At 31.7% G+C, this 15,242-nt stretch overlaps 1 protein-coding gene across 50 annotated transcripts in view; it reads left to right on the top strand.

The window, feature by feature from the left end:
• LOC124357275 (Down syndrome cell adhesion molecule-like protein Dscam2) overlaps positions 1-15,242 on the top strand; it is a 231,198-nt gene that overhangs the window by 169,279 nt on the left and 46,677 nt on the right. For all 50 annotated transcript variants that reach the window (XR_006921931.1, XM_046808888.1, XM_046808894.1 and 47 more), the window contains 6 exons: positions 9,465-9,584; positions 10,847-11,020; positions 12,059-12,212; positions 12,801-12,949; positions 13,702-13,833; positions 14,984-15,151. Coding sequence is in view for 49 of the 50 variants with exons in the window: in XM_046808888.1 (XP_046664844.1) it covers positions 9,465-9,584; positions 10,847-11,020; positions 12,059-12,212; positions 12,801-12,949; positions 13,702-13,833; positions 14,984-15,151 (897 nt within the window). In the remaining variant the exon portion in view is untranslated. The remainder of the gene's footprint in view (positions 1-9,464; positions 9,585-10,846; positions 11,021-12,058; positions 12,213-12,800; positions 12,950-13,701; positions 13,834-14,983; positions 15,152-15,242) is intronic.

Raw genomic sequence — 15,242 nt, 5'->3', positions numbered from 1 at the left:
AAAAGATCTCTAAAAATAAAAAGAAAGTAATTGATTTGTTAATCTGGAAAATCACTGTTATTAAGTCAAAATCTCTGAGCCAAAAGATTTCTTTAGCTAGAGCTCATATAATTACAAGTGTTTAATAATGCACACTTTTGTTTGTTCTTGGAAATATCAGCTAACTGCCAAGACTGCTGATAGTCATTAACCCCACTCCCAGTATGATAAATTAATTATTCTATACAAAGGGGTTCACATAAGATTACTCACTTGATAGTTTTGTGATAAAAGGGATGCCATACCATTCCAATTATTTCAGTATGAAAACTAAAGTTTTGTGATAAAAGGGATGCCATACCATTCCAATTATTTCAGTATGAAAACTAAAGCAGTGGGTAGAATGTTTCATACTGTCAACTATGATTTGGAAAGAAATTTTAATATGAATATAAAAATTGTAAAACAAATTAGCAACCCACACACACACAGAAAAAGATGTGGGAAAGAATGGGTAGCGTTAATATAAGCATATACAGGGGGGGGGGAGTATACATTAAATTTGCTAATACTCCCATTTAACTCAGTTTATAAAGAGGTTATATAGTGCACTGCAGAACTAACCAATTTAAGTTAAAAATTTTAACAGTTTTTCCTTAATAGTTTAAATTTTTAACGTCCAAATGCCATCGTGGCAGAACCAAATTTGTTATTAACGTGTAGAAAATCAATGTAAAATTTTTTACCTCAGTTTACTTCTGTTTGTCTCTGGAAACAGTGGTCCCCCAGATAGAGCCGTTTAGTTTCAACTCAAACGGAATGAGTGGAGGGGCGTCGGTGAGAATGTTGTGCTCTATAATCGCTGGTGACACACCGGTGGAAGTCACATGGTTGAAGGACAACGTGGTGATCGCGACTGGAGGGGATCACCGGACACAGCAACTCGACGACTCAACGGTGATTCTCTCCCTTTCCCGCCTCTCCCTCAGTGACTCTGGGAATTATACATGTCGTGCGGCTAACAGAGCTGGGATGGCTCAGCATACTTCACTCCTCCAAGTCAAGGGTACCTGCATCTCCCGCTCTTATCTTTTGTTATGTTCAGTCCTCATTTGGTTACATTTTTGGTTTCTTGCCTTCATTAGCTGCCTCTATATTCTATATAAACTCAAACAAAATATCTCAGTCTTTTTTGGCTATTATATATAAAAAGTCTATTGCAATTTAAAGTTAGTCCTTCTCATTCAGCCATGTGTACAGTGACCACATGGCTCAAAAATTTAACAATTTTGACTCAATTTAAATGTTTGAATATCATAACATTTCCACCATTATAAAGTCATTATTGATAATATGAAGTCTACACTTTTTAGTTCTGACAATTACCCATGGAGTTTATAAAAATGTGTGGTTTTTATTTTATCACAGAATTTGTAAGTCAAAGGAATTTATCATTAAGATGCATGAAAAATATTTAATTGAACATCAAGATATAATTTTTCTGTTTACTGTCTTTATAAATAAAATAACAGACAAATTGATTCTACACTTAGATGGTTGAAGAGGGGAAAGCTTGGTTAAAATATGAGAGATTCTGATACTTGAATAGGAATATTAAGATTAGTATTCAATTGATTGAATGCATTAATCCTTCTAAGTGTAATAAAACTTTATTTTATTGGACATACCGTGCTATAGTGGGACAGAGAGAGAGAGAGAGAGATTATAATATTCAGAATAGGAATATCAAGATTGGTATTCAATTTATTGAATGCATTAATCTATCTAAGTATAATAAAACTTTATTTTTTTGGACCTATCATGGCATAGGAGAGTCAGAATGGGTTACAGATTGCTCCTAAAAGATATTTCCCAGCAGTTTATCCCAGTTCTGATAATTGGCCATTTGGAAGCTGCGAGTTTCTAGGAGTAATACAGGGATGCTACAGGTCAGGGAAATCAGGGAAGTCAGGGAAAAGTCAGGGGAAAAAAAACAGGACTGGAAATCAGGGAAAAGTCAGGGAATCCGGTCTCAAGTCAGGGAATTTCGACGTTGGTCAGGGAAAAATATAAAATCCCTTTACACAAATAAACTTACTGCCGCCGCGCCGAGTCCAAGCCTGCAGACGACGCGGCGCTTATTTTACTTCTGTGTTGTAAAAGATCATTTAAGTCAATCTTTTTGTACGTGTTAAACTGTGTTCACTTTATTGTTTGCTTTTTTATATTTGCCACCCTGTTAGCCTCAACACCGCTTTTTTCCACCCATTAATTGCCAAAAACCCTGGGGATTGCGTCGAAAAAAGTCAGGGAAAAATGAAAAATTTGGTGTGGAAATCAGGGAAAAGTCAGGGAATTTCATTATTGGACTCCTGTAGCAACCCTGTAATAGCATGAGTAATTTGTGCAGTAATGGGAATTTCATACTATTACTATCATTGATCTCAGGGGTGGTATAGAGTATCTGAAGTTTCTAACGATGTTGTTTTAGAGCTCTCAAAGTCTAGTCAGTGGTGCTTGGCTAGTGATGAATTTGTAAACAGTGAGATATATCAATTAATTATACTCTGGAATGGGAGGGAAGCTGCAGGTAAAAGCTAGTTATCAATAAATTTCATTACTGAAATCCAGATATGATTATTAGATTATATTCAGTATTCTAGGTGGGTTATGGAACTGGAAACTAGAATTGACTTTATTAATGGATACATTTTTATTAATGTTTTGGTTTATGGTTAGGATCTATGAGTTTGGTTTTCAGATGGGTCGATGAGCTTGCTTGAGCCAGACAACTTGTAATAGACCAACATTCAGTGCTGTTTCACTATCAGTTTTCTCCACTGTTTCAACACAGAGTGAATGGGTCAATTTAATAGTTATTAATCTGGACAAATTTTAAGAATTAAGATTAACAATACAATACGGGACAAAGTTTAAGAATTAAGATTAACAAGCTCGTGTTGTTTTAGAATACATAAATAACACATTAGTCCACAAAAAAATACTAATGTACAGCATCGTGCTGTTTACAAGATTCATTTGCATGAAAGTAAAATTAATACAAATATAATTTTTTAAACCACTTTCAGTTTGGTAACTAATTTTGTTATTACTTAGTTCTTGAATTACTTGAATTTTTATTAGCGTCAACCCTAAAAGTCTGGAAGAAAATTAGGCCTAGATACTGTTATTATGCATTTAAAGTTTTTACTGTTGACATATTTATATTTACTTTCTTTTTCTTGGAAAATGAAATAATAAATAATGAATATTGTTTGTAAAAAGCTCAACTGTAACTGGTGACTACCATAAGATAGTTACAGTTGTACATGTGTATATCCACATGCCATGCTGTGTATCATCAGACGAAACAGGATATAGAGAATAACACTGGTTATCGATTTATTGTTGGTGCGATACACATTCTCGTTTGTTTTAACGGTCATAAATCAATGCCTTTGTACATTCCTGCATATTTACGGCAGTATTGTGAATTGTAAGGTACACCACAAATTAAAATAAGAAAATATAGTTTTTTTTCTATGCTGCTATTAGATTGGTTCTAATGGTAAGACTTATCTGTATACTGCGATTTAAGGTTTAAAAATTTCTTACATTAGTCTTCTTATGCATAGGATCAATTGACATATGAAATGATTCTGTCAGTAAGGAAAGTAATATATTTTTCGTGTTAATCGTGAAATAACAGGAAAACGGTGATAGCGTGTATTGAACTCAAGCATCTGACCTGGTGAGGATTGTGACAATTTCTTGAACAAGCACTTATCAACACTAGGCACAAGATAACCAATACCATGTTCCACCATTACATCTTGTTAATTCACTGTTTTTTAATAATTTTCTTCATAATTCTGTGCAAAAACTTATCAAACAGAATAAGGGGGAGTTATTGATAAAAAGTACTTCCATCAGACAGAATTTAAACGTGCACTATCTCTACAGATTAAAGTGCGAATCCACTCGACCATTTGCACTCCCAATGTTGACAATTTGCACTCCCAATGTTAAACAAAGATCGCTAAAAACTTTGTCATTAAAAAAAATATTTATATTTATACTAAAGGGTGACTATTATATTCTATTATTATTATTATTATTATTATTATTTAAGGGATTCCTTCTTAAGTGGAGCTGATTTTTATAACATTGTTCTTCCTGTTTTCCTGTTCAGAGTTATATTCTACAGTTTTAATTATTGTTGTACACTAATTTCTAAAATATCTTTTTTAATTTTCTTAAAATTTTATATTGTCTCATTTTCAAAATAATTAGATAAAAATAATAAAGATAAGCTAACAATGATCACTGTCATTGATTTGATTTTTTTATTGCAGATTAATATTGCAAGGATTTGCCCATAATTAGAACATAATCACAATCAGGTCACATGAATGTGATTACTCTTGAATGTGATAAAATAAATCTTCTTTCGAACTGTGAGGATTTTTAATTTAAATCAACATTTTCAGTTTTACTCTGTGCAAATAATCCACTGTATAAATAAACTCCAGTATTTAATATTTTGGTAGATATACAAGAAAGGTCCAAGTATTAACTCGTTTATTTCAGAAGAAAGAAACTTGGTTTTAGAAATTCTATGTGTAATGATTAAAAAAAGTATTTAATGTAAAATTGAAATATACATTTAACCCTCTCCCGGTCGAATTACCGCGACGCGCTTTTGGCGCTATTGGGCTGAATTAAATCGCCCGCTATGCCGCGAGGGCACACTTATTCACGTTTTTACTACGTTAAGAACTTTATTTTAATAAAACTATTATTTATTGTACATCGTTACAAAGATGATTAAATCCTCTATAATAACGTTGTATTTATTTTAAAAAAATATCAACCTTATGAGGTAAATTAAAATCAAACAAAAAGTCAAACTTACATGAAAAATCTTGTTTTAATCGTTGCATAAATTGTTATATATAAAGGGTTATAAATATAAAAATTAAGATAACACTAAGACTTTGTCTAGTGTTATCTTTGTCTAGACCAGTCAGGCGGGACCCAAGTGGCGGTACCAGAGGCGCGAGGCAATGGTGGGACACGGGTCGCGGTGCCGTCGGCGCGAGGCAGCGCCGGATCACGTGGCGAGTCATCAGTGTCCCTATCTTCTTGGTTAGAATGGTGAATTTCCTCATCACTAAATACATCGCTATTCATGGAACTTTCATCGTCACTGAAACCATCATCCACGTCATTGTCAAAAATGCGATCAATTTCGCTATGACGCAAACATCTTGAACCTGCCATTTATGAAGTACAGAACCAAGTGTAAAGACTGCGAAAACAATTAGCGAAATGATTTCAGTAAATAAGTGGTTATAAAAAGTCCCAATAGTTCATCAAATTATGTAAAATAGCAGCACAAGTCAGAAAGAATTGTACTACTAAACAACAAGATCACCGTCAATGAAGTAATGAATGAATCGTTTCAAATTATTAATCCTAGATAGCGTCCCTAGTCATAAAACTATGAATAAACAAGGCAACAATGATACTGCCAATAGATATTTCCAGTATTAGTTCCCCAAACAATCGTAAGACAGCAGCACAAAGCAGAGGGCGTTGATAAAGCAGTTGGAGGCGATTGGAGGCGTTTGGACTTTAGCGCCAGGCGCCCTGCCGAGGCGTTTCGAGGCGTTTGCCCGGGAGAGGGTTAAATATATATATATATATTTAAGAACTTTCATTACAAAAATGATAGAACATATTAATGTAGTTATTATGACTAGACAATTATGACAAGTTTAAAAATATGCCAACCTCCATGTATTAGTCCTTTCACTTTGGCCAGCTGTTGATGCAGAAACTATACTAAGAATTTCATTGAAGGAGGAGCTCCTTTTATTATAAAAAACTATTTTCTATTATTTAATAAAAAAACTCACAATTATCCAATAATTTTATTTTTTTACACAAGGCCTTTTGACATCAAAGATGCAATCATCAGGTAAGAAACAACAATTTGATATAGTATAAACATTTTACAATTTAAAACACATATCAGCTGAATAAAACTGAATATAAGGTTTGTTTAATTAAAAATAAAATAAAATAAATATTGAGATATGTATAAAACTTTGGGTCAAAAAGAATTTAGTTATATTTTAAAGGAAGGGTGAATTTTTAATTGGTTATTAATCATTGCTTAATATTTTATTTCAAATTGTTGAGTCTCACCTGACGATGGCATCTTTGATGTCGAAAGGCCTTGTGTGAAAAAATAAAATTATTCCATAATTGTGAGTTTTCTTTTATTAAATATTAGAAAATATACCAGGAATGTCAACCAAGTCTTGTCATTGTGTTTAATGAGAAACATTACTAAGAAAAAAGATCAATATTGCATTATATAGAATGACAATATTTCAGTTTAATGCGTTTTAACCATTAATAGTTTAATAATAAGTAGGAATGTGACTCTGTGAATAAAAGTGGCCAATAATCTGTTAACAAAGTTATACCTGTTCTGCTGCAGAGCAACTTAATATTTATATGAATGATAAGCTTATTGATTATGAGTTATTAAAACTCACAAAGGAACAACACCCTTGATTTCGCACAATTAAAACCTGTTCTTTCAAACACTGTTTTAAAAATAAAATACTTATATTGTTAATAGTGTTCAGAATTCTTGTTAATACAATAGTTTATTTTACATAATTTAAGATAACGTTTTGTGATTACACTATATAAGATTGTTCTAGGACACTGTCTTAGTATGACTAAAATGGTGTATTTATACTGAACAGTGATAGTCACTTGCTGGTGTTTAGTGATAGGTGTTGTACTGATTGATCAGGAAACTGTTCTCTGCTGCCGCCGGACTAACACTAAGGTACTTTACCCAATCTGATAGACACATAAGCGGCTAAAGTATGAGACACAAAGTTTTAGTTTGAGTAATCAATATTCCAAGCATTCTGTTTCAAAGTGAAAGAACGTAGAAAAATGTACCTCTTTCATATACAGGACAGCTTTGTGTCGTGTTCTCCAATAAGTAATTGACTGAAAAGCGTCAATAGCAAAAGTTCAATCAAACAGCATCATCTGTTTCCTCAAAGAAGTATATGTACATATGTGAATGATCCATGAACGTGGTTGTTGTTTTGGACTATGTTGTTTGTGGCAACATGTGAACGGTGCTTGAAATTGGATTAAGTGTGCTCGACCGTTATTCAAAGTGCTTTCATTGGATCATGTTGTGTACTCAATTAGATTATAACAATGAATAACTATGTGTTGGTGTTTATGTTCTGTAAATATGTAAATTAGCTAGTTAAAAAATGTTTAATTTAGCTCACGTTACTAAAAGTTTTTTCAACAAAGTGGTTGGTATGTATTTTTTGTTATGATTAAACTTGGGGTATTGCAAAAATTTTTAAACTGTGCTGAATCGCCCTGGAAAGTGATATTTTTGTCAGACAAATAGTGTTTTTGTGACACACCGTTTTGAGTTTTTTAGCAGTTTTTAGATGTCTAGCTGCGGTTTGCCGTTTATTCCAGTTCATTGATGCGTTAGAAATTTCTGCATTGGACTCCTGTCCTATTCCTGTTCCTGTCATTCTCCAGTGTCAGGCTGTTAGGTGCTCAGGAGTCTCCACCCCCTCCTCCCTCTTCTACCTTTTCAGTTTCATTTTATTCAGTTTCTTTAGCATGAATACTGTCTGCATGGTCGCACTCAGTAGAATAGAATATTTAAGTCAAAATTTTGAATCGTAAAATTATTATTTTTATGGAATTAATCAATTTAATGGAAACATTACAAAATTATAATATCTACATATATAATTGATTCAGAAATATTTGGGTTTATTTGTTTTATCTTTCATCGCCATGAAGATTAGTATACAGTCATATTACATTGATTTCGTAAGTAAAAAGTGCTGTTTGAGTTTGATTTCTCTAATAAACATTTTAAAATGTCTAACAACTCGCTTACAATGCTAAACTTGCTATAAATTGCTTCCTGTTCTAAAATCACTGTGTTTAATATAAATGTCAATAGTGCACATATTTTGTGTATTAATTTAGAGCAGTAGTGGGTAGTTGCTATTTTATTTTATTTTTTAATATTTTTGTTGTTTTGTTTCATTTGCAATTTGGTCACTGCACCAAGCTGCATGTCGCATGAGCTTTGCATGATACATGTTTAATATAGTATTTTAATAACATTCAAAAGTCAAAAGCTTTTAAGCATTTGGTTTTTGATTGGCTTTAGATAATTTCAACAGTAGAATAATCATTTCTAAATCATTATGCAACAGAGATACCTTCCTTAGTTTACTATTTATTGATTGTTATTACCATGTTTAGATAACCTAAAATTCTCTGAACAATCTTTAATAATTTATTTACAAGTGTAACTGTGAATAGTGCATTTAATGAAATCTAAATACTTGCTTCTTTATTATTTACACAATTGTGAAGTAATTGAATATATAAATATAATTAAAAGTGTTGTAATTAATTAAAACTACCTTTATTTTTTTTAAATAAACTGGTTTGAAAATCTCTCTGTTGTATACAGTTTGTTTGGCTAGAAATTATTTCATTATTCATATTACATTTATTGATTGAATTTAACAATTATTAATGCAAAATGTAACTAACAGACATATAATTTTAATTGCTAAATAATTTATAATTATAGTACAACTGGCAACCCAACATAAGGAACAATTTCTAGCCAAATATATTATATTTAAGTTGTATTTGAGATGTGCAGAGAGTTCTATTATTTTCCAAATTCTCAGTAGAAATCAGTAAAAGCTCATTAACTTTAAAGTTAAGTTAAGAAATATATTTAACCATATTAATATGATTTCTTTAGGATACAAATTAAATACGTCCTCTTACTTCTTATTTGAAATTCACTCATTTTTATGAGATAAATATTCTAAAAAATAAAATATATTAACTTTTGGAGTATGAATATTTAATATTTAATCAAGTATTTCACTTTAGGTTCCTCCTAAATTTATAAAATCACAACTCTGCACATCTATGCTTATTGTTTAATTATCAGAATACAGTTATAAATTTATTTATAGGTACAAATATATAATTTTTATGAAGAAAAGTGCCTTGCATATATAGAGTATTTCTGTTTTATTACATAATATTTATAAACAACAAATTAAAAATCAATAATTTAATTACACTATTCAATATTAAAAGATCAAAATCAAATAGAGGAGCAGTAAGGCTTACAATATAATGATTTAATTCACAGCTCCTAAAGTTTAGTTTTAACTGTATAAAGCTCATAGTCTAATAATTATAGTTTGAGCTGTTCAGTGCTCTTTGGTAACATACAAATTTATTTAAATCTTTATTAAAAAAATTGCAATACATTCCAAATTGCAATTAGTTTTTGAGTGATTAGTTTTCAAAGTGCAGTTTGCTTTAGTGAGCCATAACCCCAAGTAACCTTGCTGTTCTGTATGCAGTGCCACCAAGGTGGATCCTGGAACCCACAGATAAAGCTTTTGCTCAAGGCAGTGATGCCAAGGTGGAGTGCAAAGCTGACGGATTCCCTAAGCCCTCAGTTACATGGAAAAGGGCTTCAGGTAAATTGCTTTACAATATGGTTTCTTGACTATCTATAGTGTGCTAAGAAAGACACAATTCCAGAATTAGGAAGAATGTACATTTTGCATTTGATTTTGTGCATCCAAGAAGTGGATTTTATAATTAATTTGCAGTTCAATAATCAAGTTAATAAAAATATCATTCTAAGTAGTATTTTTATGTTGAGTGTGTGAAACCTATATTAGTAGATAATACAAATGAATAATATATTAAAATGTATTGTCTGTTTATGAGTTTTGGGTATTAAAATTTCCATTTATAACTTAAAGTTCCTTTCAAATACTTTTATAAATATATAAATTTTCATTAACTATAAACTTAACATTTGACTATCTTGGATTTTAAAAATTCCAGGAAATAAAAATTCTGAAACCATGGTATTTTATAATTTATATAGAACATTCAGGCAAGACTAACTTTTTTATACTAATTAGGTTTTGAATTAATTTATTTAGAATATTACTCTTCACCCTATCATGAAACGTAATGTATTATACATTGTAATTGCTATAGATAAAACAATAATTGCACGAAACCAAACAAGAACTGATATTTAAAAGTAAAATAACTGCACTACTAGAGTTGAAAAAGAACTAGGGGTAAGAAATTATTACTCAATCCTTCACAAGTAATAAAAAAAGCCTTGATATAATCAGCTTTCACCCAAGTCATTGTCTTATTCGACAGCAAGAGGTGAGTCGGCAGAAGCAATTCTCTTTAGAATGCAAAGACAATGTTTCCCCTAGCTAAAATTATAAACTGCACATTTACAATATTTTGAACATCTATTGTGAATAACATTGAGCTATATATTAAGCTAAACAGCTCAAGAATAGTTTTTGTCAGAAGTGTTCTAATTGTTATAATTTACCAACTGTTTTACTAAGAAGCACAGTAAACTCCTTGTTTAAAGGGAACAAATAACTACTTTGACTTTGAAATGAAATCTTGCAGTAATGTAGGCAATTCATATTTAAACTATTATTTAAATTGTACATATCCAGTATAATTAAAATACAGATAGCTATTTATAAATTAGTATGTAAAGTGAATTTTATAAGTTAACTTACATAATGTAATAGTTAGAATGTAATATTTGTCAAAGTAATAATAACATGTAATCAGGTTAATAAGACAAACTAAAACATTCTTGAGTTGATTTTAAGGATTAAAAAATCATAAATAATAAGGGTTAATTGAGATTAAGGTTTGCATTAAAGTTATTTGTGTGCGTTTGCAGGGGATTCTCCTGGTGATTACAAAGATCTAAAGCCTAACAATCCAGATATTCGCGTAGAAGACGGAACACTGCTGATTAATAATATCCAGAAGACGAATGAAGGATACTATTTGTGCGAAGCAGTCAATGGAATCGGTTCTGGCCTATCAGCTGTTATCATGATCAGTGTTCAAGGTAAATGTTTAATCTAGTGAATCATTAAGGCTTTTGTTTATGGTTTAACATTTATAAAATGAGATTTTTGTTTAATTTGGACCTGTCACTACGAAAAAATATATAAAATGTGAGGAAATCCCTTATTACAGTTAGTCCTGAAGACCCTTTGCGTTTTCTTCTGGAGTGACAGTATATTTAAGATGGGTAAGACTGGGGTCTTGTCACCATAGAAGAAGTGAAGGCAAGCTGTTCCATCCTCTTCAAGTCAAAACCTGTAGGGGACAGTACTCCTCATAATTAGGCTAGCATCAGACATAGGGAAGTGATATATACAGATACGAGACAAGAGCTTGGGAGCACTTTCGAGCCCAACAGCATAGAACAGAAGCATTTGAACGTCTCCCTTCTCATGCTGGGATCAAATTCATTAATATTCTTCCTGAAACACTAAACTTAGACACCAATCCAAAATAATTTAAAACCAAATTAAAACACTACCTGGTGTTTTGTGCTTTTTACTTAGTTGGGGAGTTCACGGAGCACACTTGGGATTGATATTCGTGGCAGTGTTGCAAACCTGGGGACTGATCCCATGAATTTTATTTGTCTATATGTGTATGAATGTGTCTCTGCGTGCAGCTATATGGAAAGTCAAGTGAATATTTATTTAGTTTTAAGATAAATACTGTGAAAGATTGGTATTATTGTCTATTGCAATACAATTTAATATATATTGTCAACGCAATCAATATATTCTATTCTATTCTAAACAATCTTTAACACTGGGAGCTCATACTCCGTAGTAAACTATTGATCAACTCTATCTCTCGACATACGTAGTTAGTGATGTACGGCTCCTGAACCATTGGGTTATCCAGATATAAGTGACACATCCGATTTTGTGGTATCTCGTATAGGTTCAACTATAAGATATAAAGCCAGACAGACTTGTACCTCCCGGGGGAAAGTTTTTACTTATTAAATTTTATTACATTATTGTTTGATTTACCAAGTTAAACTGCCTCTTTATGAAATTAATTATTCTGCTATTTATAGCTCCGCCCCAGTTTGAGATCAAGTTGCGTAATCAGACTGCGCGGGTGGGTGAGCCAACAGTACTCCAGTGCGAAGCCAAGGGAGAGAAGCCCATTGGCATTTTATGGAACATGGACAACAAGCGACTCGATCCCAAGAGTGACATCTCCAACAGGTCAGCCTCTAATGTAGTAATGTTCATAGATACAATAATGACTATATCGTTATAGTGATAAGCTTCTGAGCCTCCCACCCCCACGCCCTATAACCGTTTAACCACCACACTTGAGCTGTTATATTGCTTTATTTGAGACTCTATCCTTCAATACTCCATTGTATCTGTTTATTTGGAATCATGGTATTTTAACTTCAAAACTGTTGAAACGTAACCTGCCAGAACGTAACAAAATGCAGCCACGTTTTTACATTATTATTTACAATATGGCTGCCCTTTGACCTTATGACCCCAAAAACAGTAGGGACCAAGAAAATCCTGTCTACAAAGTTTCAAGTTCCTAAGACCTTTCTCAAGAATTATTGGATAGACAGACAGACAGTCAATGACAAGAGTTTAAGAAGGAATTGTTGGGAATCGTGTTAGTTTAGTTTCAAAACTGATATGTGTTATGTTTTTAGTTCACCTCATACTGCTATTCATTTCAACTGTTATAATGCACACACCCTTAACTTGTTTGTATTGTATTTCAGCTTAACTAACTCAGATGATGGATTCCTTATAACAATGTTTTATTTTATATCATAGATATACAATTCGTGAAGAAATTCTGCCAAATGGAGTGCTGTCAGATTTGAGCATCAAGAGTACTGAACGCACGGATTCTGCTCTCTTTACATGTGTGGCAACAAACGCATTCGGCAGTGATGACACCAGCATCAACATGATTGTGCAAGGTTATTACTTTTTACTACAATTATTTGGATGTCAGGATAATTAAACTACATGTGTTAATATGTCATTTGTTAATTACATGTCATCTCTTATGATTATACTGAGTTTCCTTAAAAATGTATTTATTCTGCTATATTGTCATTGCCATCACCATTACCCATGACAACAGTGTAAAAATATTCACTAACACTCTGTCGACTCCCATCAACCATAACCACATGTACCACAATTGAACTCAGTGTTCCTCCTATAGAAATGAAGCTTCATGTTTATTTTAAAATTTGTTGGTCAGTTCTTTTTTGAGAAATCATGCGGACAGACAAACAGAAATAAAGTTTTACAGCCCCTTGAATAATAGGCTTTTCTAATGCTTAGCCAATAAATATTTCTACAATATTATATCTTACAAATATTTGAGATATATGGGTGAAATGGCGATAAAATATATTTACATTCAACTAAAGTTCTGTGTAAAATTAAATATTTTTGTGTCTTTATAATGCAAGTAAACTCTTATATTAATTTGAAAAGTCAAATTAAAGAAACATTGAAATATTGCTAAAATTGTCTTTGCTATCAAATAAAACATAAGGAGAGTGGTTGACATTACTTAGAAGTACTCTGATCTAGACATTGCCTAGCATTCAGGGAGTAAATTTAATGCTTCAGAAATATAACAGGTATGATATCTTTCAAGTTTGAAAATGTTGTTTGTATATATAAAATTAATACCAAATCTGTATGATGGTTGCAGAGGTTCCAGAGGCACCTTACGGTTTGAAGGTTCTTGATAAATCTGGTCGCTCTGTACAACTGTCATGGAATGCTCCTTATGACGGCAAATCTCCAATCAAGAAATATTTGATCCAACATAAGATCTCAAAAGGTAGGCAACCAGTTTCACAGCATACATTTCTGTTAATTAATCATTATCCTTTGTCAATAATTTCATGTATTCCCAGAATTCTTACCAATATTAGTAAAAATTGTAATATTTTAATATAAGTAAAAATTTTAATATTTTTTCACTGAAATACAACTAACTAACCTTGTATGTAAGTAGAAATAGAACAACAATAGAGATCATATAGGTTTTGTTTTCTAATGTTGCGTGTGGGATTATACTGACTAAATTAAAATTATCCATTGTACTTTACAATGATCAAAAGTAAAATACACTGTATTCCTTCAAGAATCAAGGTCTTCCAGCCAATTTTACTCCATTAATATATTTTTAATTTACATATCAAATACATATTTGATATATCATTAATCAAATTATTGCTCATGATATCAATTTCATAAGTATTACAGCATTTTGTTTTACATTTTTTAAGTGAAGTGAACCATGAAATGTTTGTTTATCATTATTAATCAACTATAATTATGCTGACCTTTATATTAAGACATGATAAATAATTATATTAAAGCCATAAAATCAACCATAGTTTTTAGATTAACTTAGAGAAAATGCTCATATTCCACAACTACAATTAGTTTGACTACTATAGTTCCAATATTTATGATGGACGTCTCAGTTAGACGTACAAATATCTTTTTAAACACATTTGAGTCGAGCAAATTTTATTACACAGTGAAGAATAAAAGAAAAGACTACATAATGTTAAACATGGTATTGTTACCATAGACAGCTCATTGCGAGATATTCATCCTTGAATTTCTAGAATCTGAGGAATGTTTTATTAGAACACCAAATCCACATATCCATGTGTCCTCTTATTGTTTTATAAGATCCTTATTCCTATTGTTGAAAGTTAAAGAGTGTATACTGGAAGTGAAATAAAGAAGTACAAATTTACATCCAACTTACATGTTAACTTCAAATAATTTTTCTTTCTGTGTGTATAATGTTGTACAATTTGCGGAATTTCTTTTTAAAATGTTCTAAAATACAAACATTAAAACCATGAGTAATATGTATATCACTGTGTTCAGTATTTTATAGTTATTTTATTGTTATAAATTAGTGTTAATCTTAAAGTTAAATATTAAAATACAAAATTTTTCTTCGCAAGGTACGTGGCAGGCAGACCAGGACACTGTGCTGGTACCAGGATCCAATACTGTGGCCGGAGTATTCAATCTGCGACCTGCCACTACCTACCACCTCAGGATAGTCGCAGAAAACGAGATTGGAGAGTCAGACCCCTCAGACACTGTCACCATCATCACTGCAGAGGAGGGTGAGTTGTCTGTTAAATCACAGTATGGTGAATATTTATTCTGTGTTATTAGACATTAAACAACAACGAGGACGGTTACTGCTTAGATAGA

Source organism: Homalodisca vitripennis, chromosome 3, assembly GCF_021130785.1.
Source record: "Homalodisca vitripennis isolate AUS2020 chromosome 3, UT_GWSS_2.1, whole genome shotgun sequence".
Lineage (NCBI taxonomy): Eukaryota > Metazoa > Arthropoda > Insecta > Hemiptera > Cicadellidae > Homalodisca > Homalodisca vitripennis.
Note: the sequence above shows the minus strand (reverse complement) of the source record. Positions and strands in the feature narration are given on the sequence as shown.